Source organism: Scyliorhinus torazame, chromosome X, assembly GCF_047496885.1.
Source record: "Scyliorhinus torazame isolate Kashiwa2021f chromosome X, sScyTor2.1, whole genome shotgun sequence".
NCBI lineage: Eukaryota > Metazoa > Chordata > Chondrichthyes > Carcharhiniformes > Scyliorhinidae > Scyliorhinus > Scyliorhinus torazame.
In genome coordinates this window covers 40,161,587-40,186,073 of record NC_092738.1, presented here as the reverse complement: position 1 = coordinate 40,186,073, position 24,487 = coordinate 40,161,587, and the positions used below count along the sequence as shown (strand labels likewise).

Sequence of the window (24,487 nt, the reverse complement as noted above, 5' to 3'; positions counted from 1 at the left end):
GTGGGAGGGCCGGTGCAGACCTGATGGGCCAAATGGCCTCTTTCTGCTCTGTAAATTCGATGGACTGGATGTGTATCGGCTACAAGTCATAATCATCAGGAACCTGAATGTAAACAGCGAAAAGTAAGCGGGTGGACTGGTATCCTGGCCAATCAGGAGAATTGGAGACCTGCCTCTGGGGTAAGTGACAGGTCAGTAAGCGTTTGTTCAAAATATCAGCGGCACCCCGTCATCCAGTTTTGAGTTCCGCCTTGATGGATTGCAAATCCATTCTTGTCCAGTTCTGCCGGAGACGCCTGACAAAGCAAGACAGGCAATGCATTTGCAAACGCTCCGTTGTTGAGTCATGCAACTATTTCACATCCAACAACATTTCCCTGTCTCCAAGGGTTTAACCTTGGGGAAATAAAAGTCATGCCATATTAAGTCGAGCTCTGACGTCAGCTGCCTGTGGGTCAGAATATTCTAAGGGCGATAACAACTCTATATTTGACTCAGTGCTTTAGTCACTTCCCATGTGGATGTCGCTGGCTAGGCCAGCATTTATTGCCCATCCCCAGTTGCCCTTCAGAAGGTGGTGGTGAGCTGCCTTCTTGAACCGCTGCAGTCCTTGAGGTGTCGAACCCTTGATTACAGTAGCAACTGGCTGTAATCATCTGCACACTAAACGGTACGAATAGGAAGCTTAATTATCAATTAACTGGAGTCAGACCACAAGGAAGAGAGTCAATATTATCAGGGTCAAGTGTGTGGTTAGATTAGGGAGGCAAACTGTTCTTGCAGGTGAATCTGGGACAGGTAGAGTGTGGTTTGAGGTAACAAAGTGATTCACATGGGGACGAACATTCCTGTTTTCCAGGGACAGGCTATTCCTAGTGTCTGAACCCAGAAAGGTACTCGGAATGCAAATACTTCTCACAATGCAGCTTTTAAAAAAAAAGAGAATTTTCAGTTGCGTATCTCTGGAGTTTCCATTTTTGCAACCTTTATGGGTCAATATCATTACACTCGGAATTCCCAGCTAGTCCGAGAGCTCTCCATGAAGTGACGGAATGAGCAGCAGCTCCTGCTGTTACGTAAAATTCAGGTCCTAATCCTACACATTGAAACATTTTGCTTAAACCTCCATGTGTTCTCAGCTCTTTGGGCACAACATTTAAGATTAGCGTTGGAGTTACTTTGCTCCGCTCCTTTCTCAGTGGTCTTGCTTCTGTCCCATTTTAGTCCTTTATCATACACTTAAACCTGTTCTTCAAGTAAAAAAGTCCATGTTGCAGCTGAATGTTTGCCTCCGATGACTTGGGGTATCGGAATTCTTTGTAGGTTTTTTCATTTTCATCAGTGCGGCTCCAGGGCAGTTTGATCTTGGTGGCGTGGTCGACAGTGACATCGTCACAAGACCCAACATGGAGAATTCCCAGTCCATCAATAAAAAACTCTGCCAAAGAAAAACACAAGGTTGTGTTAGCTTGATCCAAGCACCATAAGACCACAGGAAATAGGAACAGGAAGTTGCCATTCCGCCCGTCCATTCTGTTCCACCATTTAATAAGATCCTGGCTGATTTAACACTCACTAAATCCACTTTCCCGCCTTTTCTCCGTAACACCTCCATTCCCCGACTGATTAAAACCCGCTCGATCTCGGCCTTGAAGATGTTCAAGGACTTGGCCTCCATAGCTTCCTCGGGTCGAGGATTCCGAAGATTCACCACTCAGAGAAGAAAGTCTTTCTCAAATCCCTTTAAAATGAGCTCCCTGCTTATTCTGCGACTACGATCTCTGGTCCTACACTCTCGCACGAGTGGAAACATCCTCCCAACATTTATCCTGTCCAACCCTCTTAAGAATCCTGTATGTTTCATTCTCCTGAACTGCCAGGAGTACAGACCCAATCTGTTTAATCTGTCCTCACACAGCAGTCCCTCCATACCCAGGATAATGCTGGTGAACCTCCTCTGCACTGCCTCCAATGATAATGTATCTTTCCTTAAATAGGGGAGCAGAACTGTACGTGTACAGGTGCAGCAACACCTCTTTGCTTTCATACTCCAGCCCCCTTGAAATAAAAGCCAGCATTCCATTTGCTTCCCTATTACCTTCTGCACCTGTGTGCTATCTTTCTGGGTTCATTAACAAGGACCCCCAGGTCCCTTTGTGCTCCAGCTTTCTGCATTCTCTCTCCATTTAAATAATAATCCGTCTTCTCATTCTTTCTTCCAAAATGATTAATCCCACATTTGCCAATTTTCTGCCCACTCACTTAACCTGTCAGTATCTCGGGCACAATTTAGTGGCCTTGTCAAGCCCGGCTTGGTGACGTGATCAGGCCGTTGAATCTCACAAGAGATCTCGCGTGACGTCACAATCTGGATCTTACCCTCACTGGGTGCCACCCAGGCACACTGGCACGGTCAAGGTGCCCAGGTGGCATTTCCAGGATGGCATGGGCACTGCAAGGGTGTCAGGCTGGCATTGCCAAGGTTCCCGGGTGCCAGGTTGCCCATGTCTGGGGTAGGGCCATACAATACAGTTAATGTTACAGTTAAATAAAGGTAACTACAGGGGCATGAGGGAGGAACTGACGAAAATCGACTGGGAACAGAGCCTAGTGGGAAAGACCGTAGAACAGCAATGGCAGGAGTTTCTGGGAGTAATTGAGGACACAGTGCAGAGGTTCATCCCAAAGAAAAGAAAGGTTATCAGAGGGGGGATTAGGCAGCCATGGCTGACAAAGGAAGTTAGGGAATGCATCAAAGCAAAAGAGAAAGCCTATAATGTGGCAAAGAGTAGTGGGAAGTCAGAAGATTGGGAAGGCTACAAAAACAAACAGAGGATAACAAAGCGAGAAATAAGGAAAGAGAGGATCAAATATGAAGGTAGGCTAGCCAGTAACATTAGGAATGATAGTAAAAGTTTCTTTAAATACATTAAAAACAAACGGGAGGCAAAAGTTGACATTGGGCCACTCCAAAATGACGCTGGTAATTTTGTGATGGGAGACAAGGAAATAGCTGAGGAACTAAATAAGTACTTTGCGTCAGTCTTCACAGTAGAAGACATGAGTAATATCCCACCAATTCCGGAGAGTCAGGGGGCAGAGTTGAATATGGTAGCCATCACAAAGGAGAAAGTGCTAGAGAAACTAAGAGGTCTAAAAATTGATAAATCTCCGGGCCCAGATGGACTACATCCTAGAGTTCTAAAGGAGATAGCTGAAGAAATAGTGGAGGCGTTAGTTATGATCTTTCAAAAGTCACTGGAGTCCGGGAAAGTCCCAGAGGATTGGAAAATCGCTGTTGTAACCCCCCTGTTCAAGAAGGGAGCAAGGAAAAAGATGGAAAATTATAGGCCAATTAGCCTAACCTCGGTTGTTGGCAAGATTCTAGAATCCATTGTTAAGGATGAGATTTCTAAATTCTTGGAAGTGCAGGGTCGGATTAGGACAAGTCAGCATGGATTTAGTAAGGGGAGGTCTTGCCTGACAAACCTGTTAGAGTTCTTTGAAGAGATAACAAATAGGTTAGACCAAGGAGAGCCAATGGATGTTATCTATCTTGATTTCCAAAAGGCCTTTGATAAGGTGCCTCACGGGAGACTGCTGAGTAAAATAAGGGCCCATGGTATTCGAGGCAAGGTACTAACATGGATTGACGATTGGCTGTCAGGCAGAAGGCAGAGAGTTGGGATAAAAGGTTCTTTTTCGGAATGGCAACCGGTGACGAGTGGTGTCCCGCAGGGTTCAGTGTTGGGGCCACAGCTGTTCTCTTTATATATTAACGATCTAGATGACGGGACTGGGGGCATTCTGGCTAAGTTTGCCGATGATACAAAGATAGGTGGAGGGGCAGGTAGTATGGAGGAGGTGGGGAAGCTGCAGAAAGATTTAGACAGTTTAGGAGAGTGGTCCAAGAAATGGCTGATGAAATTCAACGTGGGCAAGTGCGAGGTCTTGCACTTTGGAAAAAAGAATAGAGGCATGGACTATTTTCTAAACGGTGACAAAATTCATAATGCTGAAGTGCAAAGGGACTTGGGAGTCCTAGTCCAGGATTCTCTAAAGGTAAACTTGCAGGTTGAGTCCGTAATTAAGAAAGCAAATGCAATGTTGTCATTTATCTCAAGAGGCTTGGAATATAAAAGCAGGGATGTACTTCTGAAGCTTTATAAAGCATTAGTTAGGCCCCATTTAGAATACTGTGAGCAATTTTGGGCCCCACACCTCAGGAAGGACATACTGGCACTGGAGCGGGTCCAGCGGAGATTCACACGGATGATCCCAGGAATGATAGGCCTAACATACGATGAACGTCTGAGGATCCTGGGATTATATTCATTGGAGTTTAGGAGGTTGAGGGGAGATCTAATAGAAACTTACAAGATAATGAATGGCTTAGATAGGGTGGACGTAGGGAAGTTGTTTCCATTAGGGGAGACTAGGACCCGGGGGCACAGCCTTAGAGTAAAAGGGAGTCACTTTAGAACAGAGATGAGGAGAAATTTCTTCAGCCAGAGAGTGGTGGGTCTGTGGAATTCATTGCCACAGAGGGCGGTGGAGGCCGGGACGTTGAGTGTCTTTAAGACAGAAGTTGATAAATTCTTGATTTTTCGATGAATTAAGGGCTATGGAGAGAGAGCGGGTAAATGGAGTTGAAATCAGCCATGATTGAATGGTGGAGTGGACTCGATGGGCCGAATGGCCTTACTTCCGCGCCTATGTCTTATGGTCTTATGGTCTTAATACCACATTGAATAATCTCTGGGCAGCATCGGCTCCCACAAGGGGTCAGTGTGGCAACTTTACGGGCACTGACCTAAAGGTTGTTTGACAGGTTCAGCCTTTCCTTTCAAGGAGTTCAAATCAACTGGAAAAGATATTGTTTCGTTTATGTCTGTGAAAATCATCTTTCTTCATACCGTGAGATTTGTGAACAGAGGATCAAAAAAATGGCACTTCCCCTTTAAGAGATGTTGAGGGGAAGGCTGTCCCTTTAAGTGGGCAAGGAATGAGCCATGTTATCAAACTCCTAATTCTTATCTAGTGATCTCGGCTGGAAGATGTATGTGACTGCATGCCAGAAGAGGACAGAATTGGCCTCAGTTGTAAATGGCCCCTCAGTAAAATCGGGCTCAATCTACTCAAACGGGAGCGCAACGCAGCTGGTAGATGCTGGGAGAGGCCTTGCACAGATTTCCTGACAGCGAGTACACCTCGCGAGATCTACCCTGGTCTCGCGAGGCATCCCGATCAGAATTCCACCCAAGCCTGGCATGCCTACATTGCTTTAAAACCCACTTAGGCGTGCTGACCTGGGATCACATACGTGGACTAGGTGAAACGGCACCCAGGGCGTCTCCTGGGCCATCAGAGGCCCCTGGATGGTCAGTGTGATGAACGGTTACTGCCTTATCATCATGTAAGGTGATGTCCCCTTTAAGACCAGGCTTGGAACCCTGGGGACTCCGCCTCTGGCTCCGCCCATCTGGGAGCCATACATAAAGGCCTGCCTCATGGGCTGTATAGCAGTCAGCTCTCGTCCAAATCTGTAGCGTAGTTATTAGCCTAATAAAGCCTTCTTTACAGTTTAATCTCTAAGCATCATTATTGAGGGTACCTCAGTCAGGCTCTGGACAGGGTGGCCCCCTGGTACACGGGAACTGTGACACTGCTGGGTTGGCATTGTGGCACTCAGCCTGGCACGGTCAAGGTGCCCACATGGCATGGAAAAGCCAGCAGGAGCACTGCCAGGTTGGCAGTACCAGGGTGCCCACATGCCACTGCCAAGGATCAGGGCCTGATGGGGGCCATGTGCATGAAAGGAGGTGGGGGGGGGTGAGGAATGGTGGGGGGCTGCAGGGTGGGTATGAAGGGGCCTCCGGAAGGTTGTGGGGGGTTGAAGGCTGGGGGTCCTGGAAGGGGAGAGGGATCTGAAGGGGGGTGTGTGGGAAGGTCTGTAAAGGAGGGCCTTCAGTAACCCCATAGCGGGGTGCCATCACTTGGCGGGGGAGGGGTAATGCCCATGTGTATGGGCAGTGCCCCTATTGGCGGCCCGATCGCTGAAGAGCCGGTCTGGCCAGCGTGTTCAGTCCCCAGTGACGAAAATAATTCTGGGTGCGTCAAGGTGGCAGTGCCAAAGTGCAGACTGGGCAGTGCCAAGGCGCCCGCGTTCCAGGGGGAGAGTTCAGGGAGCCAGCCTGCACCTACGCTGACCACCCAGATGTCTCTGATAGCCAGGGTGACCCCCCACCCCTCGGATGCCATTCCGCCTGGTCCATGTTTGTGTGACCAGCACTGATGAGCGCACGGCTGCAGCCTCCCTGGGGAGGCTGGAGAATCGAGGGAGGCCAGTGGATTCCGGACAGGTAGGTCGTAAGTAGGTTTGCGGCCTACTTCCGCGAGCATCATTTGGTCCCGCCCATTTTGGGTGGAGCTCCGATTCCGATGTCTCACGGGACTTTGCTGAATCCTGTGAGGCGTGGAGCCTGTCGCGAGGCGCTGTGCAGGCCTCTCCCGGGATTCTCAAGGGAGAGCACAACGTGGCAAGAGAATCGTGCCCTGAGTGTGGGCTTCACCGGGGAGAAACTCCCCAGGGCCCAGGAAAGTGACAAACGGCCTGATTTCCAGCCTCGTTGCGCTCTCCCTCAATGCAACGGGGCTGGTGAATAGCGGGAGAGATAAAAACAAGAACCGCGCCGGGCGCCAAACACTTTGCGATGCAACTAGACCGCTCCCGTAGGCAAAATCGGGATCTCGCCGAAGCGTGGCGAGAAACCAATTATCACCCATTTCCATACAATTAACGGGAGCCACCCCATATCCAGCGGCCTCCCATCATTCAGCCGCCTCCCCAGCGAGTGGTCACGCTGGCGCCGATTAGTATTCCTTTTTAAAAACGGGAACCTGGTAGAAGGACTTCTGTGGGGAGCCAAGGAGGTGAGCAGCCATCTTTGTTCACAGGCAAACAGCCCAGGGGTGCTGGGCCTCCCGCTCCAGTGCTCGTGGGAGGGGAGGGGAGGGGGTGGGGGCACCCTCGGCTGGGAGGGAGTACCTTTCGCAGGGTGCTCCCATAAGAGGGGGCTGCCATGAGGGGGACAGGGGAGGGGGCGCCGCTAGGGCGGGTGGCAACCGCGCACAGTGCCACCATGCCCACCCCTGGATAGTGTGTACCCATTCCAGGGGCAACCCTAGCCCCTGCTAGTCTGCCCCGCCAACCACCCATAGTCACCACCGGCTGCTGAGGCCTCTGGCTGTGCGGCTGAGGCTATTGCTGATAGGGAATCGTGTTTTGTGAGCATTTCACACATCCCAACTAGATTCCCGTGGGTGGGCGGACCATGTAGTCTGTGGGAATCATTGCCCAACATCCCAATCAGACCGTGATGCCGGGACACTGCGGGAGGTAACACCACACACGCAGCAACCAACACCCCAACACCCAGGGGATGGGACACAGCTCCGGGGTCGTAATGAGCGGGTGTCGGGGTCACAGGTTCTGGGGCCCGGTGAGGGGGGCACTCTGTGGCCGGGGTACGTGGGCAGGGCGTTCCAGGTTTTGGGGGAGGGGGTGATCAATGGGGAATGGTGGGTCGCGGGACGGGAGCTATTACTGTCTGTCAGCCTAACACCCTCTCCCAATTCCTGACAGATAATGAACAGTCCGGAGAGTATTTTGGACCCCGCAGAACAGGCCCGAGTGGGGCTGCTGCCCAGGCAGCCAGGCGCCTATGACGGCGGCAGCAGCAACGCCTGCAGATACTGGAGGCGGCAGCCCATGTGCCGGACCCCGCCCCACACCCTGAGGACCCCGCCCCACACCCTGAGGACCCCGCCCCACACCCTGAGGACCCCGCCCCACACCCTGAGGACCCCGCCCCACACCCTGAGGATCCCGCCCCACACCCTGAGGCCCCCGCCCCACACCCTGAGGCCCCCGCCCCACACCCTGAGGACCCCGCCCCACACCGAGGGCCCCGCCCCACACTGAGGCCCCCGCCTCACATCCCGAGGCCCCCGCCCCACACCGAGGCCCCCGCCCCACACCCTGAGGACCCCGCACCACACCCTGAGGACCCCGCCCCACACCCTGAGGACCCCGCCCCACACCCTGAGGCCCCCGCCCCACACCCTGAGGACCCCGCCCCACACCGAGGGCCCCGCCCCACACCGAGGCCCCCGCCTCACACCGAGGCCCCCGCCCCACACCCTGAGGACCCCGCCCCACACCCTGAGGACCCCGCCCCACACCGAGGCCCCCGCCCCACACCGAGGCCCCCGCCCCACACCCTGAGGACCCCGCCCCACACCCTGAGGACCCCGCCCCACACCGAGGACCCCGCCCCACACCTTGAGGACCCCGCCCCACACCCTGAGGCCCCCGCCCCACACCTTGAGGACCCCGCCCCACACCGAGCACCCCGCCCCACACCCTGAGGACCCCGCCCCACACCCTGAGGACCCCGCCCCACACCGAGGCCCCCGCCCCACACCCTGAGGACCCCGCCCCACACCCTGAGGACCCCGCCCCACACCGAGGCCCCCGCCTCACACCGAGGCCCCCGCCCCACACCCTGAGGACCCCGCCCCACACCCTGAGGACCCCGCCCCACACCCTGAGGACCCCGCCCCACACCGAGGCCCCCGCCCCACACCCTGAGGCCCCCGCCCCACACCCTGAGGACCCCGCCCCACACCCTGAGGACCCCGCCCCACACCCTGAGGCCCCCACCCCACACCCTGAGGACCCCACTCCACACCGAGGCCGCCGCCCCACACCCTGAGGACCCCGCCCCACACCCTGAGGACCCCGCCCCACACCGAGGACCCCGCCCCACACCCTGAGGACCCCGCCCCACACCCTGAGGACCCCGCCCCACACCCTGAGGCCCCCACCCCACACCCTGAGGACCCCACTCCACACCGAGGCCCCCGCCCCACACCGAGGCCCCCGCCCCACACCCTGAGGCCCCCGCCCCACACCCTGAGCACCCCGCCCCACACCCTGAGCACCCCGCCCCACACCCTGAGCACCCCGCCCCACACCCTGAGGACCCCGCCCCACACCCTGAGGACCCCGCCCCACACCGAGGCCCCCGCCCCACACCCTGAGGACCCCGCCCCACACCCTGAGGACCCCGCCCCACACCGAGGCCCCCGCCTCACACCGAGGCCCCCGCCCCACACCCTGAGGACCCCGCCCCACACCCTGAGGCCCCCACCCCACACCCTGATGACCCCGCCCCACACCCTGAGGCCCCCGCCTCACACCGAGGCCCCCGCCTCACACCGAGGCCCCCGCCCCACACCCTGAGGACCCCGCCCCACACCCTGAGGACCCCGCCCCACACCCTGAGGACCCCGCCCCACACCCTGAGGACCCCGCCCCACACCCTGAGGCCCCCGCCCCACACCCTGAGGACCCCGCCCCACACCCTGAGGCCCCCGCCCCACACCCTGAGGCCCCCGCCCCACACCCTGAGGACCCCGCCCCACACCCTGAGGACCCCGCCCCACACCCTGAGGACCCCGCCCCACACCCTGAGGACCCCGCCCCACACCCTGAGGACCCCGCCTCACACCCTGAGGACCCCGCCCCACACCCTGAGGACCCCACCCCACACCCTGAGGACCCCGCCCCACACCCTGAGGACCCCGCCCCACACTGAGGCCCCCGCCCCACACCCTGAGGACCCCGCCCCACACCCTGAGGCCCCCACCCCACACAATCTGAGGCCCCCGCCTCACACCCTGAGGCCCCCGCCCGACACCCTGAGGACCCCGCCCCACACCCTGAGGCCCCCGCCCCACACCCTGATGACCCCGCCCCACACCAAGGCCCCCGCCCCACACCCTGATGACCCCGCCCCACACCAAGGCCCCCGCCCCACACTTTGAGGACCCCGCCCCACACCCTGAGGACCCCGCCCCACACCCTGAGGCCCCCGCCCCACACCCTGAGGCCCCCGCCTCACACCCTGATGACCCCGCCCCACACCAAGGCCCCCGCCCCACACTTTGAGGACCCCGCCCCACACCCTGCGGACCCCGCCCCACACCCTGATGACCCCGCCCCACACCAAGGCCCCCGCCCCACACTTTGAGGACCCCGCCCCACACCCTGAGGACCCCGCCCCACACCCTGCGGACCCCGCCCCACACCCTGATGACCCCGCCCCACACCAAGGCCCCCGCCCCACACTTTGAGGACCCCGCCCCACACCCTGAGGACCCCGCCCCACACCGAGGTCCCCTCCCCACACCCTGAGGCCCCCGCCCCACACCCTGAGGACCCTGTCCCACACCCTGAGGCCCCCGGCCCACACCCTGAGGGCCCCGGCCCACACCGAGGCCCCCGTCCCACACCCTGAGGCCCGCGCCCCACACCCTGAGGACCCCGCCCCACACCCTGAGGACCCCGCCCCACACCGAGGCCCCCGCCTCACACCGAGGCCCCCGCCCCACACCGAGGCCCCCGTCCCACACCCTGAGGCCCGCGCCCCACACCCTGAGGACCCCGCCCCACACCCTGAGGACCCCGCCCCACACCGAGGCCCCCGCCCCACACCCTGAGGACCCCGCCCCACAAGATGGTGCGGCATCTGTGCCATATCCTCGCGGACTTGTCACCACGTGGCGAAGGATACCAGCTCTCCGTGGCCGTCAAGTTCACTGCAGCCCTGAACCTTTACGCCTCGGGATCATTCCAGGGTGCCAGCAGGGACCTGTATGGCATCTCGCAGCCGACAGGTGCATCCAACGGGTCACAGAGGCCCTGTTTGCCAGGTGGAGAACTGCATCAACTTTGACATGGACCAAGACCAACAGGATTACCTGGGCAGCAGGATTCTCTGCCATCACCGGAATGCCCCAGGTCCAGGGGCTGATAGAGAAACATGAGGAACATGTAGCCATCACCGAGGAGGAGGACAAGGATGATGAGGTGCCGGACCAGCGGGGGCTGGACGAGGCCGGGGAGGAATCGGAGGACCGGCCGGAGGCTGAAGGGCAGGCAACAGAGGCGAGGGTCCCTCAAACCCGGAGGGCCAAAGGGTCCTTCATACCCACCTGATTCACTTAGGACGTGGCCTGGTCTGTCATTACTACCTCCCACCCTCCCAGGGTCTGTGTTCATCACTCCAGGATGCTGGGGGGGGGGGGGGGGGGGGGGCGGGGGGTATCCTGGCGAGATGGGCCAAGGGTTCAGAGGTCGGACCGCATTACGGACAAAAGTGACAGAGGTATCATACTGGCTGTGGTGAAGGGTTCTTAATGTGTCACAGGTGTCCAACAATGTCCCATTCTCCTGATGGTGCCACCCAACTCTCCCCAGCACCCCTTCACCCCCTAACTACCCCCGCCCACCCCCTCTCCCCTCCTCCCTCGGTGCCCTCAGTGATCCTAGCTCTACTGCCACGTCTAAGTGCGCCCCCAGGATGCACATCGAAGGTGGAGGCAGCCAGCTGCTTACCACATCCCATGGCCTTCTATGCCCTTGGCAGACGTCCTCAGGGAGCCCTGGGCCCCGGCATACTTGCCGGCGGCACCTGCACAGCCATGTCACCCTGTCCCATGTGCTGACTTCGAGACGCTGTCCCATCAGAGGGGTGGAACCCAGGGGACCTGGGTGTCCTGGTGCATGAATCGCAAAAAGTTGGTGCAGCAGGTTAATTAAGAAGGCAAATGGAGTTTTGTCCTTCATTGCTAGAGGGATGGAGTTTAAGACTAGGGAGATTATGCTGCAATTATATAAGGTGTTAGTGAGGCCACACCTGGAGTATTGTGTTCAGTTTTGGTCTCCTTACTTGAGAAAGGACGTACTGGCGCTGGAGGGTGTGCAGAGGAGATTCACTAGGTTAATCCCAGAGCTGAAGGGGTTGGATTACGAGGAGAGGTTGAGTAGACTGGGACTGTACTCTTTGGAATTTAGAAGGATAAGGGGGGATCTTATAGAAACATATAAAATTATGAAGGGAATAGATAGGATAGATGCGGGCAGGTTGTTTCCACTGGCGAGTGAAGGCAGAACTAGGGGGCATAGCCTCAAAATAAGGGGAAGTAGATTTAGGACTGATCTTAGGAGGAACTTCTTCACCCAAAGGGTTGTGAATCTCTGGAATTCCTTGCCCAGTGAAGCAGTTGAGGCTCCTTCATTAAATGTTTTCAAGATAAAGATAGATAGTTTTTTGAAGAATAAAGGGATTAAGGGTTATGGTGTTTGGGCCGGAAAGTGGAGCGGAGTCCACAAAAGATCAGCCATGATCTCATTGAATGGTGGAGCAGGCTCGAGGGGCCAGATGGCCTACTCTTGCTCCTAGTTCTTATATTCTTATTTTCACTGTATGCAAGACAGTGGGGTTAGCCAGAGCTCCTGAAACTGTATCCCAGCAAGGGTAGGTCACCGAGCCACATGAGGAGCTGACAGGTCAGGTGATCAAAAAGCCTTGTCAAAGTGGTAGGTTTCAAGGAGTGTCTTAAAGAAGGAGAGAGAGAGGTGGAGCGGTTTAGGGAAAGAATTGCAAAGTTTAGAACCCAGACAACTGAAGGCACAGTCGTCAATAGTGGAACAGTGACTATCATGGAATTCCTACAGTGCAGAAGGAGGCCATTCGGCCCATCGAGTCTGCACCAACCCTCACCTACCCAGGTCCACCCCTGTAAACCCTGTAACCTCACCTAACCTTTAGACACTAAAGGGCAATTTATCATGGGCAGTCCACCTAACCTGCACATCTTTAGACTGTGGGAGGAAACCGGAGCACCCGGAGGAAACCCACGCTGACACGGGGAGAACGTGCAGACTCCGCACAGACAGTGACCCAAACCGGGAATTGAACCTGGGACCCTGGCGCTGTGAGGCAGCAGTGTCAACCACTGTGCCACAGGGACGCTCAAGGGTCCAGAATTGGGGGAATGCCAAGACCTCAGAGGGTTGGAGGCCTGGAGGAGGTGATAGAGAGGGGTGAGGCGTGGAGCGATTTGCAAACAGGTGTAAATTAAAATTGAGGCATTGCCAGATCAGGAGTGAATGTCAGTCAGCAAACACAGGTGTGACAGGTGAATGGGATCGGATGGGCAGTAGCTGGCTTCAATGTGCATTGTCCATCTCGGATTTGTTCCGTTAATTCATTAGCTCACCTGAATGTGCTACCCTAGTCAGCCGGGGGTCAAACCCCACCCGCTGCACCTTGTCCGTGCGCGCCAGAAAGAAGTTGACAACGCCATCCGTGACAACACAATTCGGAAAGCCCTGCAGGATGTGATAGTGGCCCATGCGGGTGTGAAGGCAGTCACCCTCCTCTCCTCCTTGCTCCACGCTAATTTGGTGACGGAAGGTGGTGGCAAATCCAGTTTTCTCTCGCACTGCCCCTCCAACCTGCAGTGGAAGACATTAGAAGCATGCTAAAAGGTTCAGGAGGCAAAGGCCCAGTAAATGGAATAGGCCCGAGCATATTAACATGAAGGAACAATGGACAATTGCAATGAAAACTCAAGTTACTATGATTGCTCAGCTAGAAGAGGTAAATTCACTGATGCTGGGCTGCAAAGGTTGCAAAATGAACACAATAAGATGGTGGAATCATGGGTGACCCTGCGAGGAACACATTTGCTGAACCTACCCTTAAACCTCAAAAACATTATGGACCAGCGGCGTCTCATTAGGATTTTAAAAAAAAAATAGACTCCAACGCTGAAGGGTGGCACACTGCAGCTGCCAACCAATTGGCGTTGCTGCTGGGTGGCAGGATGTTGCATCCCCAATTTCCCACATGACAGCTTTGCTTGTCCCGCAGAAGGGCAGGGGGTGAAGACATGGGCATTGTAAACAGAAGGAGCTGCATGGGAAACTGGCGAGGAGGGTAGCTTTTAAGTGCTTTTGGAGACAGGGAGAGACACAGCAAAGCAAAGGACTTTTGATGTGGGTACTGAAGGAATGAGTGTAACAACTCTGCCGGGGATTCCCCACCGCTATTCAATGACACTTTGTCACTTTTTTGGACCCTGGGGAATTTCTCACTGGTTTAGCCCACACTTAGAATTTTCTTAGCACTGGGGAGCTGAACTCCGAGATCGGGCCGCCATTTTGAAAGGGTGCCCCAATCTCTCAGCGAGCTTGTGGGTCCCCGACAGGGGCAGTTGCTAAGAATCAGGATAACATCATTAAGAAACCCCTGCCTGTCCATGAGTTGCTCATGCAGCTCCATCCATGAGTTGCTCATGCAGCTCCACCATGTCTAATAACTAATTTCATTGCTTTATACTTCATCTATAATCAGTACAATAGGCACATGTCCAGCTGAGTAACTGTTTGAAAATGCATAAATATCAATGATTGGCGTTGATCATGGACGATACGCTTGGTGTGCCCAGCGACTTGCTTCCCGGTGGTGTAATCAATTAACTGTTTGACGTTTGGAATGGGTTATTCCACAATTCTTTCCTGCCAACACAAGCATACACCTCCTAACCCCTAAAAAGGCTGTAGTGGATGTGCGTAGGCGAATCCCCATTTAATGCCATTACCTGCACATAGCAAATATAATTAATACACAATTAACAAATTCACTGAACACTCTTTCAAGAAACGTTAATGGGCAACCAAAATTTTACAACGGATTAAATCAAAAACCTCCATATTCTCTGCAAAGCATTCAGCTGGGAGACCGCCCCCCCCCCCCCGCCCCCCTCCGCCCCCTCCCTCCTCCAGGGCCCCTAAACAGATATTCTTGGCAAGGAAATCAAAATTGGAAACTGTACTCCAAGTGTGGTCCCACCAAAACCCTGTACAATTGCAGCAAGGTCTCTTCACTCTCATACACCAATCCCTCTGTAATAAAGCTGAACATTCTATTCGCCCTCCTAATTGCTTGCTTGAACCATGTTGATGTTCTGTGCTCCATGTACAAGAACAAAGCACAATACAGCAGAGGAACAGGCCCTTCGGCCCTCCAAGCCTGTACCGACCTTGGCCTAAACCCTCAGCACTTCCTTGAGGGCAGCACGGTAGCATAGTGATTAGCACAGTTGTTTCACAGCTCCAGGGTCCCAGGTTCGATTCCCGGCTTGGGTCACTGTCTGTGCGGAGTCTGCACGTTCTCCCCATGTCTGCGTCGGTTTCCTCCGGGTGCTCCGGTTTCCTCCCACAGTCCAAAGATGTGCAGGTTAGGTGGATTGACCATGCTAAATTGCCCTTAGTGTTCAAAATTGCCCTTAGTGTTCCGGGGTTACTGGGTAATGGGGATAGGGTGGAGGTGTTGACCTTGGGTAGGGTGCGCTTTCCAAGAGCCAGTGCAGACTCGATGGGCCGAATGGCCTCCTTCTGCACTGTAACTTCTATGAAAACATTGTGCTGTGAAAAGAATAAAGGCTCCCAGAATGGCAACAATTCTCCGCCTCTCGTCTTTCAACCAAAATAGAGGCAACCAGGGAAAATAAAGGTAAAAAGAACAACCTGAGAGCAACATGAAAAGCAAATGAACTTCCTTGGACTCCTCAACGAGTTTTTAACCTTCCCTCTGTTCTATCCTGTCTCATCCACCACTCCGACTCATGCCAGCTGAGATCAGAGTAGTTCAGAGTGTCTCCAAGGCCTAGCTTCAAAAGGAAGGAGATTGTGCCCCCTTTTAAAAAAAACCAGAATTAGCTACCAAAAACCAGGTAGGTTTACAGGCCCACCAAGTTTAAGTGTCCTTGACAGGCCAGAGAAAAAGGTAAGTGACGTTTTGGGAAGGGGTGGTCAGGTGGAAGGGGGCGTGGGAAAGGGTCGGGTTGGGCTGGAGGGGGGGATGAGAGACTGGCCTGGTGGGGCAGGAGTGGGGCGGGAAAGTGTCCCCGTGGGGTGTTGGGCTGTCTTTTTATGATAGTTACCCAGAATTCAAAGAGATTTAGTTCTTCTAACCCAGTCGGAATCATCAGAAGTTTCAGATGGTTCCCAGGGCAATTGCCCAGAGGAAGTTTGCACTTCCGGGCAATTGGCCCACAAACATTTATCTGGGAACCTCTGAAGGGCATCTTTGGGGTACACTCAAGATCCGATGAACTGGAGCTCGGAAGTTATAGCCCGATATTTATAGGGAGGACAGAATAGGTGAGGAAGGATAAGGAGGAGTGAGCACATTGATGAAGGAGGTTATTATTGAAGGCCCCGCCTTCTCAACCTTGACCCTCACCTGAGGTGTGGTGACCCTCAGGTTAACCCAGCACCAGTTAGCTCTCCCCTCAAAGGGGAAAGCAGCGCGTGGTCATCTGGGAATAGGGTGACTTTACATTTAAGGAGGGAATACCTGCTCCGGGAGAGAACTTGCATTCATAAAGGGGTTCAGCGTAAGGTTAGAAATCAAATAAATGTTCAAAAAAAATTGTTCCACTAGTCGATGCACCAGAGACCCCCAAACTGAAGGAGGGAAGTGGAAGATGGAATGTGTAGACAGATCAGAGAGATAGCTGTTGTTGATGGAGATTTTAATTGATTGGGACAGGGAGTAAATTGATGGAAAGGATGCACTGTGCGTTACTCCTTCCTCTCTGCATTACTCCTTCCTCAATTAATATGCTTACAATGGGATTGACATTGTGACATTTCTTTCTGAGTAAGGCAGTAAGTCAAGTCTCCAAGTGAAATTTGGGCAAGTGTGGCGAAATGGAGATAATTTTATGCAGCAGATGCCATGGGTAAATAGCGATTAGAAACAGGCTTTTGCAGTGATATAGAAGAAAATGAGAAAATAGGTTAAGAAAGACGCCAAGAAAAGAAAGAGGATCAGGAGGGAATTTCCAAACATTCCATCAATATGTCAGCACCCCCGAGGGTGGAGAAAACTCCAGAAACTGAACTGGACCCAGCCACATTAATACAGTGGCTACCAGAGCAGGTCAGAGACTGGGAATCCTGCGGAGAGTAACTCACCTCCTGACCCCCCAAAGCCTGTCCACCATCTACAAGGCACAAGTCAGGAGTGTGAGGGAATACTCTCCACTTGCCTGGATCAGCGCAGCTCCAACAACACTCAAGAAGCTCAACACCATCCAGGACAAAGCAGCCCCACTTGATTGGCACCCCTTCCACAAACATTCACTCCCTCCCCCACCGACGAACAGTGACAGCCGTGTGTACATCTACAAGATGCACTGCAGCAACTCACCAAGGCTCCTTAGACAGCACCTTCCAAACCCACGACCTCTACCATCTAGAAGGACAAGAGCAGCAGATACCTGGGAACCCCACCACCTGGAGGTTCCCCTCCAACTCACTCACCACCCTGACTGGGAAATATATCGGCCGTTCCTTCACTGTCGCTGGGGCAACATCCTGGAACTCCCTCCCTAACAGCACAGTGGGTGTACCTACACCACATGGACTGCAGCGGTTCAAGAAGGCGGCTCACCCCCACCTTCTCAAGAGGCAATTAGGGATGGACAATAAATGCTGGGCGCAGCCAGCGACGGCCATGTCCAGAGAATGACTGAATTTGTCAATGATAAGTGGAAATTGACAGGGCTATTTAATAACTCTTTCAGTGTTTGCCAAACAGAAGGATTTTGGGAGGAAGGCAAATCCTAAATTAAACGAAACGTAAATGACAGACATGATAATAAATAGGAGGAGATTATGAGAGAAGTTTGTTAAACTGATGAAATATATTCAAGGATCCGAAAGCTTGAGAAATTGTATTTTAGATTTCTTTGAGAGTCGATGTGTGCTGGAGGACTGGAGGATGACCAATATAATCTCCAACTTCAGAAAGGCAGACAGAACAAACCCAGGTCATTACAGACCAGTTCGTTCAACATCAGCAATTTGGAACAACTTGTAATCTTTAATTAAAGATAAAACAAATAAATACCATGAGATAGAGAAAATAATTAGAAGCAATGAAGATGATTTTCTATCGAGAGGATCCCGCTCGACAAACCAGGCTGATTATTTCAGGAGGTGACAGATATGGAACCTGCAGATGAACTTTCAGCGGATTTCCAACACGGTGCCACACAGGAGACCATCGGAGAAGATGGCAGGATATGGAAATAGGGAGGCACTTAGCAAATTGCATTTACAAACTGGATAGGAGGGACAAAACAGAGGCTGGGAGTTGAGGGCAGTTTCTCAGACTGTTTGGGCAGAGGTAGCAGCGTTACACAGGGTTCAGTTCAGCTCACTGTATCCATCAATCATTTGGAAAAATGCTGGAGCAAGGGATGTCCAAATATATAGACAATATAGAATTATGAGGCATGGAACTAATTCTGAGTACTAAAGGAAACTGCAAAGGAATATTGCGAAGAATATAGAATGGGAGAAAACTGGCTGATGCAGAAGAATAGAGATAGGATAGCACAGTGGTTAGCACTGTGGCTTCACAGAGCCAGGGCCCCAGGTTCAATTCCCTGCTGGGTTACTGTCTGTGCGGAGTCTGCACGCTCTCCCCGTGTCTGCATGGGTTTCCTCCGGGTGCTCCGGTTTCCTCCCACAAGTCCCGAAAGACGTGCTGTTGGGTGAATTGGACATTCTGAATTCTCCCTCCGTGACCCGAACAGGCGCCGGTGTAGCCATGTAAAATGGCTGACTCCCGATTAGAATGGCCAAACCCCGATTTAAAATGGCGAACGGAAGAGGCTGATGGGAAAATCAGCCAACAGGACACAAACAGACAGCTGCAGGTAAAACAGTGTATTCGCCTCTGGGGAAGTCAGTCCAGATCGATACCTGCAGCCATTAACATCACAACAACCCAGCCACCTGCATAGTAAGCAGCCATCCCCGGGAACAATTGCTACAAATTAGCAATTGAAAGCCGACCCAGACCTTTCGGCGCCAGCAGGGGCTAACACAAAGAAAGGTAAAGGACCACCCCCCGATCAAGGAATCGCTCCAGTATTAGAGAATATCGAACCAAGTGATTGGGACCAAGTCCAATCACTTGGAACCAGGTACAAGGTCCGCCCCGAGAGGCGGGAAGCCCCTGGGGACTACAAGAATAGGGGCCAAGTTCAACTCAACCCTTCTCTTCCTGCTCGCAACCTTCGAGACCCTTCTACAAGAAACCGTAAGTCTTACTCCAGCGATCGCTACCAGATAGACACTCCTGACTATCGACTTGTACCAGCTTTTGAATCTCGCAGGCTCAGAACCAATTCGAAAGACCATTCGTTTCCCTGACCTGGTGGGCCATTTCCAAACTTAAGTATTGGCCTGTTAGTGGTAGGTAGTAGTCTAGAAGTAGGATTATTGTATAAGTATTAATTGCTGTATATAATAAATGAGCGTTGATTTAACTCTTACTAAGCGGTGTGTTGGATTATTAATCATAACTCGGACTTGAACCACGTGGCGGTATCAGAAAGATACCTGGCGACTCGAGCAAAGGTGACAGAATTAGAGCAAATAAACTAAGGCTAAAACGAGCAACACCGGAATGTGGCGACGAGGGGATTTTCACAGTAACTTCATTGCAGTGTTAATGTAAGCCGGCTTGTGACAATAATAAAGATTATTATTGTTTAAAATGGGAGCGAAAGGCGGCTGTGTATCTTAATAAAGGTTGGGGAAGCAAGGAAGGTTGAGGAATTGGGGGAAAGAGATGTGCGCCATGAGCTCAGATACAGATCCAAGTGCCAAGGATGAGAAGTCACTTCGAGCAAAGGTTGAGGGAGCACAGGGGTGGTGAAAAGGGTGTTCGAGACGGAGGCTTTCAAATGGGGATGGGTACGAGGTCTGGATGGGCACACACTACATCTGTGGCAGTGTGGGGGGGGGGCGGCGGCATGGTGGAAAATGTAACTCAGGAGAACGGCTTTCAGCTGGGAGGAGTAGTCGGTATTGGTGAGATCGGTCACGGATAGCAAGAGTGAGACATTTCACAGGGACAAATCTGGAGATTAGCTGCGATGGAGACAGGTCAGAAGCATCAAAGACATAGCGAGAGGGAGGGGTGGGAGGTTAACATCCAAGAAACACAAAAAGTGTCCAAAGTTGTGCAGGTTAGGTGGATTGGCCATAATGAAAACTTGCCCCTTAGTGTCTAAGGATGTGCATGTTAGATGGGATGATGGTGTTAAGGCGGGGGAGTGGGCTTGGGTAGGGTACTCTTTTTCAGAGGGTCAGTGCAGACTCAATGGGCCGAATGGCCTCCTTCTGCACTGTGCGGATTCTATGATTCTAAACCATGTAGGTCCCCGATGTACAGAAAATGGGAGGTCACCAGTAGATGCCACTTGGAAGACGAGTCTAAGATTAGGATGTCACCATCAGCACACTTGTGCGTGTGTGAGCTGCTTTGAAAGCAAAAGTCTACCAAAGGTGAAACAAAATTGAGTGACAGGGTTATTTTACTATCAATGAAAACATTGAGCTTCAAACATTTTTGCTGAACTACGCGATCGTGAGTGCAGCCACCTTACCAAATCTAGTGTCGTTTTCTCCAAAATATTCACCAGTTTTTCAACCTTGGTATTTGCGGTAAAAATGAAGTCATCATCAACCCAGAGCAGATATTTTGTTGTGACTTGTGAAATAGCTAAGTTCCGCCCGGCAAACCAACCCTGTCAAGATCAGAAATCGGATTAGTTCTCAACAAACACATTGCACATGGAAATAAGGCTCATTACCTTCCCTCTATAAACACGTTTGTTCTGTAAATATCCATTCCGCCCTCCCTCACTTATTTTGAATTGCTCTGTAATTGGTAACAGGAAGCGTGACTGGTGGGAGTTGAACAATAATATTTTGGTTGCTAGTGAGGAATGGATGACGCATCATTTCTATGTGGGGTCAGTTTGGTTAATTTAATGGGTTTGTCAAGCCTCACTCAGATTGGCTTAAACTTTTTTTGAGGCATTTATCATAAATATCAATTTAGCACGGATGGGTAGAGTCACTCACGGTGACAATAGATTGCCTTGCTAATCGATGACCCTGTTCTGATCGCAGGGCAGCTAGATTGCAGGATACAACTCAGGAAATGATGCAGATGGAGGGATGTCATTGCCCTGGCAAAGCCAAGTATGGGCTCTTCAAAGGAAGCAAAGTCTTGCATTCTGTGGCACCTGGGAACCTTGGCACTGTCAGCTTGGCACCTTGGAAGTGCCCCTTCCAGCCTGGCAGTGCCACCCAGGCATTGCCCAGGTGGCATCACCAAGGTGCTAGGGTGGCAGCAGGAGTGCCAGGGTACCACCCTACCCAGAGCCCGACTATCTGGGGGCCTCCACTGGCCTGGGAGACCTCCCCAGGTGCCATTACGCCTGGTCCACGTTGGTGTGGGCCAATGATAAACAGCGCCCTGGCGAGGTCTCCCAGGTGAGGGCGTTCGCTCCCAAGCCTCAGGAGAATCAGGCGGCATATTTAAATGGGCCGTTATATGTTCATCTGGATCTTGCCCAGCGAGGGCAAGATCCAGATCACGATGTCTCGCGAGATTGCTTTAGATCTCGTGAGACGTTCCGAGCTTCGCAAATCTCGCCATCCTTCCCTCTCTCGTTCTTAACATCCAATACTGACAGAACAGGAAGAATGTTAGAGCCCAGAAACTAAAAGTCCCTTTAATGTAATCAAACATCCTAATCAGCTTCATTGGAGCAACTCCCACACTAAATCTGACTTCACGTCACATAAGGAGATATTCAGACTGGTGACTAAAAGATTGGTCAAAGTACTGGGTTTTAAGGAACATCTTATAAAGGAAGCCAGAAGCAGGGAGAGTTAGGAAGGGAATTCCAAAGGGGAAGGCGTGGCCACCAATGGTAATTCAATGAAAATGAGGGAATGTGCAAAGGGCCAGGATTGGAGGGATTTTGTGGCAGGAAAGCAGTCAATCACTTTCCAGGTTCAGAGATTGAAATTAACTCTCTTTCTGCTTCAGATGGAGGGTCGGACTTAGCTTTATCATCCGAACAATTTATTTAACCGGTCTAATTATGGATGGCTTACATTTCTGACATTAGGGGTGGGATTCCCGTTGTGGAATGCTGCTGCCGGAGTAGATTCGCGGGAACTGGGCGCCCAGCGTTGACCAGGAGAAATTCAAGGAATGCAATGTGACCAGTGTGCAGCCCACACAATTCCCAGCCCCGCTGGTGTCTGATTCGCTGGGCTCGGGATTCACGTTAAGAGGCTGACAAGCCGGAGCAGCTATTGAGCTCTCCGCTCGGCACAGGCTGTCATTCCAGACAAGATGATGGCTGCAGGTAGACCAGCTCCAAGGTTCCTGGAGTCGGAGATCGAACGAATACTGGATACCATCGAGGAGAGGAGGGACACTCTCTTTCCAGAACCTGACACATGAATGTCCAACATGGCTGCACATTCACCGAGACGTGGCTGGGCATGGGGGCAACAGTGTGAGCTCATAAGAACATAAGAACTAGGAGCAGGAGTAGGCCATCTGGCCCCTCGAGCCTGCTCCACCATTCAATGAGATCATGGCTGATCTTTTGTGGACTCAGCTCCACTTTCCGGCCCGAACACCATAACCCTTAATCCCTTTATTCTTCAAAAAACTATCTATCTTTATCTTAAAAACATTTAATGAAGGAGCCTCTACTGCTTCACTGGGCAAGGAATTCCATAGATTCACAATACTTTGGGTGAAGAAGTTCCTCCTAAACTCAGTCCTAAATCTACTTCCCCTTATTTTGAGGCTATGCCCCCTAGTTCTGCTTTCACCCGCCAGTGGAAACAACCTGCCCGCATCTATCCTATCTATTCCCTTCATAATTTTATATGTTTCTATAAGATCCCCCCTCATCCTTCTAAATTCCAACGAGTACAGTCCCAGTCTACTCAACCTCTCCTCGTAATCCAACCCCTTCAGCTCTGGGATTAACCTAGTGAATCTCCTCTGCACACCCTCCAGTGCCAGTATGTCCTTTCTCAGGTAAGGAGACCAAAACTGAACACAATACTCCAGGTGTGGCCTCACTAACACCTTATACAATTGCAGCATAACCTCCCGAGTCTTAAACTCCATCCCTCTACTAATGAAGGACAAAATTCCATTTGCCTTCTTAATCACCTCTAACCAACTTTTTGCGACTCATGCACTAGGACACCCAGGTCCCTCCTCCTTCTCCTCTCGAGACTATTCTGTCCTGGATCCCTATTGGCGGGAGGCGTGGGAAGGATGGGACCTGTCTGCGTACAAAGTCCCGCATCTGTAAGTACCTAAAGTCATTTCCCCTTTCCAGCCCAGCTTTCTCCTCCAAGCCCCTCAAACTCGCAAAGCTCCCCTCCAGGAACATATCACCCACCCTCCCCACCCCCACCCGCCGCCATGTTTGAAACCCTCCATCCATGTTCCCGGGGGCGAATCGATGGTTATCACATATTGGAGCCCAGACAGACACACGCACCTCCCCTACATGCCTCCTCCACTGGCCCCAAATCCGCAGGGCCGCCCCCACTACCGGGCTGGTGGAGTATCTGGCCGGCGACAGCGGTAGGGGAGCCGTGACCAGGGCTGCCAAACTGGTGCCCCTGCATGAAGCCGCCTCCACCCGCTCCCAGATAGACCCCGTACCCACCATCCACTTCCTTATCATGGCTATGTTAGCCGCCCAGTAGTAGTTGATCAGACTCGGCAATGCCAGTCCCCCCTTGCTGCGGCTCCTTTCAAGCATCGCCTTCTTCACCCGCGGGGATTTTCCCGCCCAGACAAAGCTCATGATGATTTTGCCGGTCCTTTTGAAGAAGGACCGTGGGATAAAGATCGGGAGGCACTGGAAGATGAACAGGAACCTAGGGAGGATTGTCTTCTTTACAGTCTGCACCCTCCCCGCCAGTGACAGCGGGAGTGCATCGCATCTCTGAAACACCCTCTTCATTTGTTCCACCACCCTAGTCAAATTTAACTTGTGCAACCTGCCCCAGTCACATGCCACCTGTCTCCCCAAGTACCGGAAACTTTCCTCCACCAGCCTAAATGGCAGCTCCTTCAGTCTATTCTCCTGGCCCCTCGCCTGCACCACAAACATCTCACTCTTGGCCATATTTAATTTGTACCCTGAGAACTGGCCGAACTTCCTCAATGTTTCCAGTATATTTTCCATCCCGGCCAGTGGGTCCGACACGTACAGGAGCAGGTCGTCCGCATAGAGAGAGACCCTATGTTCCACCCCCTCCCTAGTCATTCCCTTCCACCCCTTCGCAGCTCTCAACGCCATCGCCAATGGCTCTATGGCCAGCGCGAACAGCAACGGGGAGAGTGGGCACCCCTGTCTGGTCCCGGGGTGTAGTCTGAAATAATCTGACATTATCCTGTTCATCCTAACGCTAGCTTTTGGGGTCTGGTACAATAGTCTGACCCAATTAACCAGTCCCTCCCCGAACCCAAACCGTCCAAGCACCTCCCACAAATAGCCCCACTCCACCCGGTCGAAGGCCTTCTCAGCGTCCATTGCCACCACTACCTCCACCTCTTTGCCCGTCGGGGGCATCATGATCACATTAAGCAATCTTCTCAAGTTAGCTGTCAGCTGCCTGCCTTTCACAAACCCTGTCTGA

The 24,487-nt window shown here is 53.0% G+C and overlaps 1 protein-coding gene across 5 annotated transcripts in view; it reads right to left on the bottom strand.

Moving 5' to 3' along the window:
• Positions 1-959: 959 nt before the first annotated feature.
• Positions 960-24,487, bottom strand: part of b4galnt1b (beta-1,4-N-acetyl-galactosaminyl transferase 1b) — a 110,291-nt gene continuing 86,763 nt past the window's right edge. For all 5 annotated transcript variants that reach the window (XM_072493653.1, XM_072493654.1, XM_072493657.1 and 2 more), the window contains 3 exons: positions 20,392-20,532; positions 13,132-13,369; positions 960-1,438 (listed from right to left, as the gene is read on the bottom strand). In XM_072493653.1, the coding sequence (XP_072349754.1) occupies positions 1,221-1,438; positions 13,132-13,369; positions 20,392-20,532 (597 nt within the window). In that variant the 3' untranslated portion in view covers positions 960-1,220. The remainder of the gene's footprint in view (positions 1,439-13,131; positions 13,370-20,391; positions 20,533-24,487) is intronic.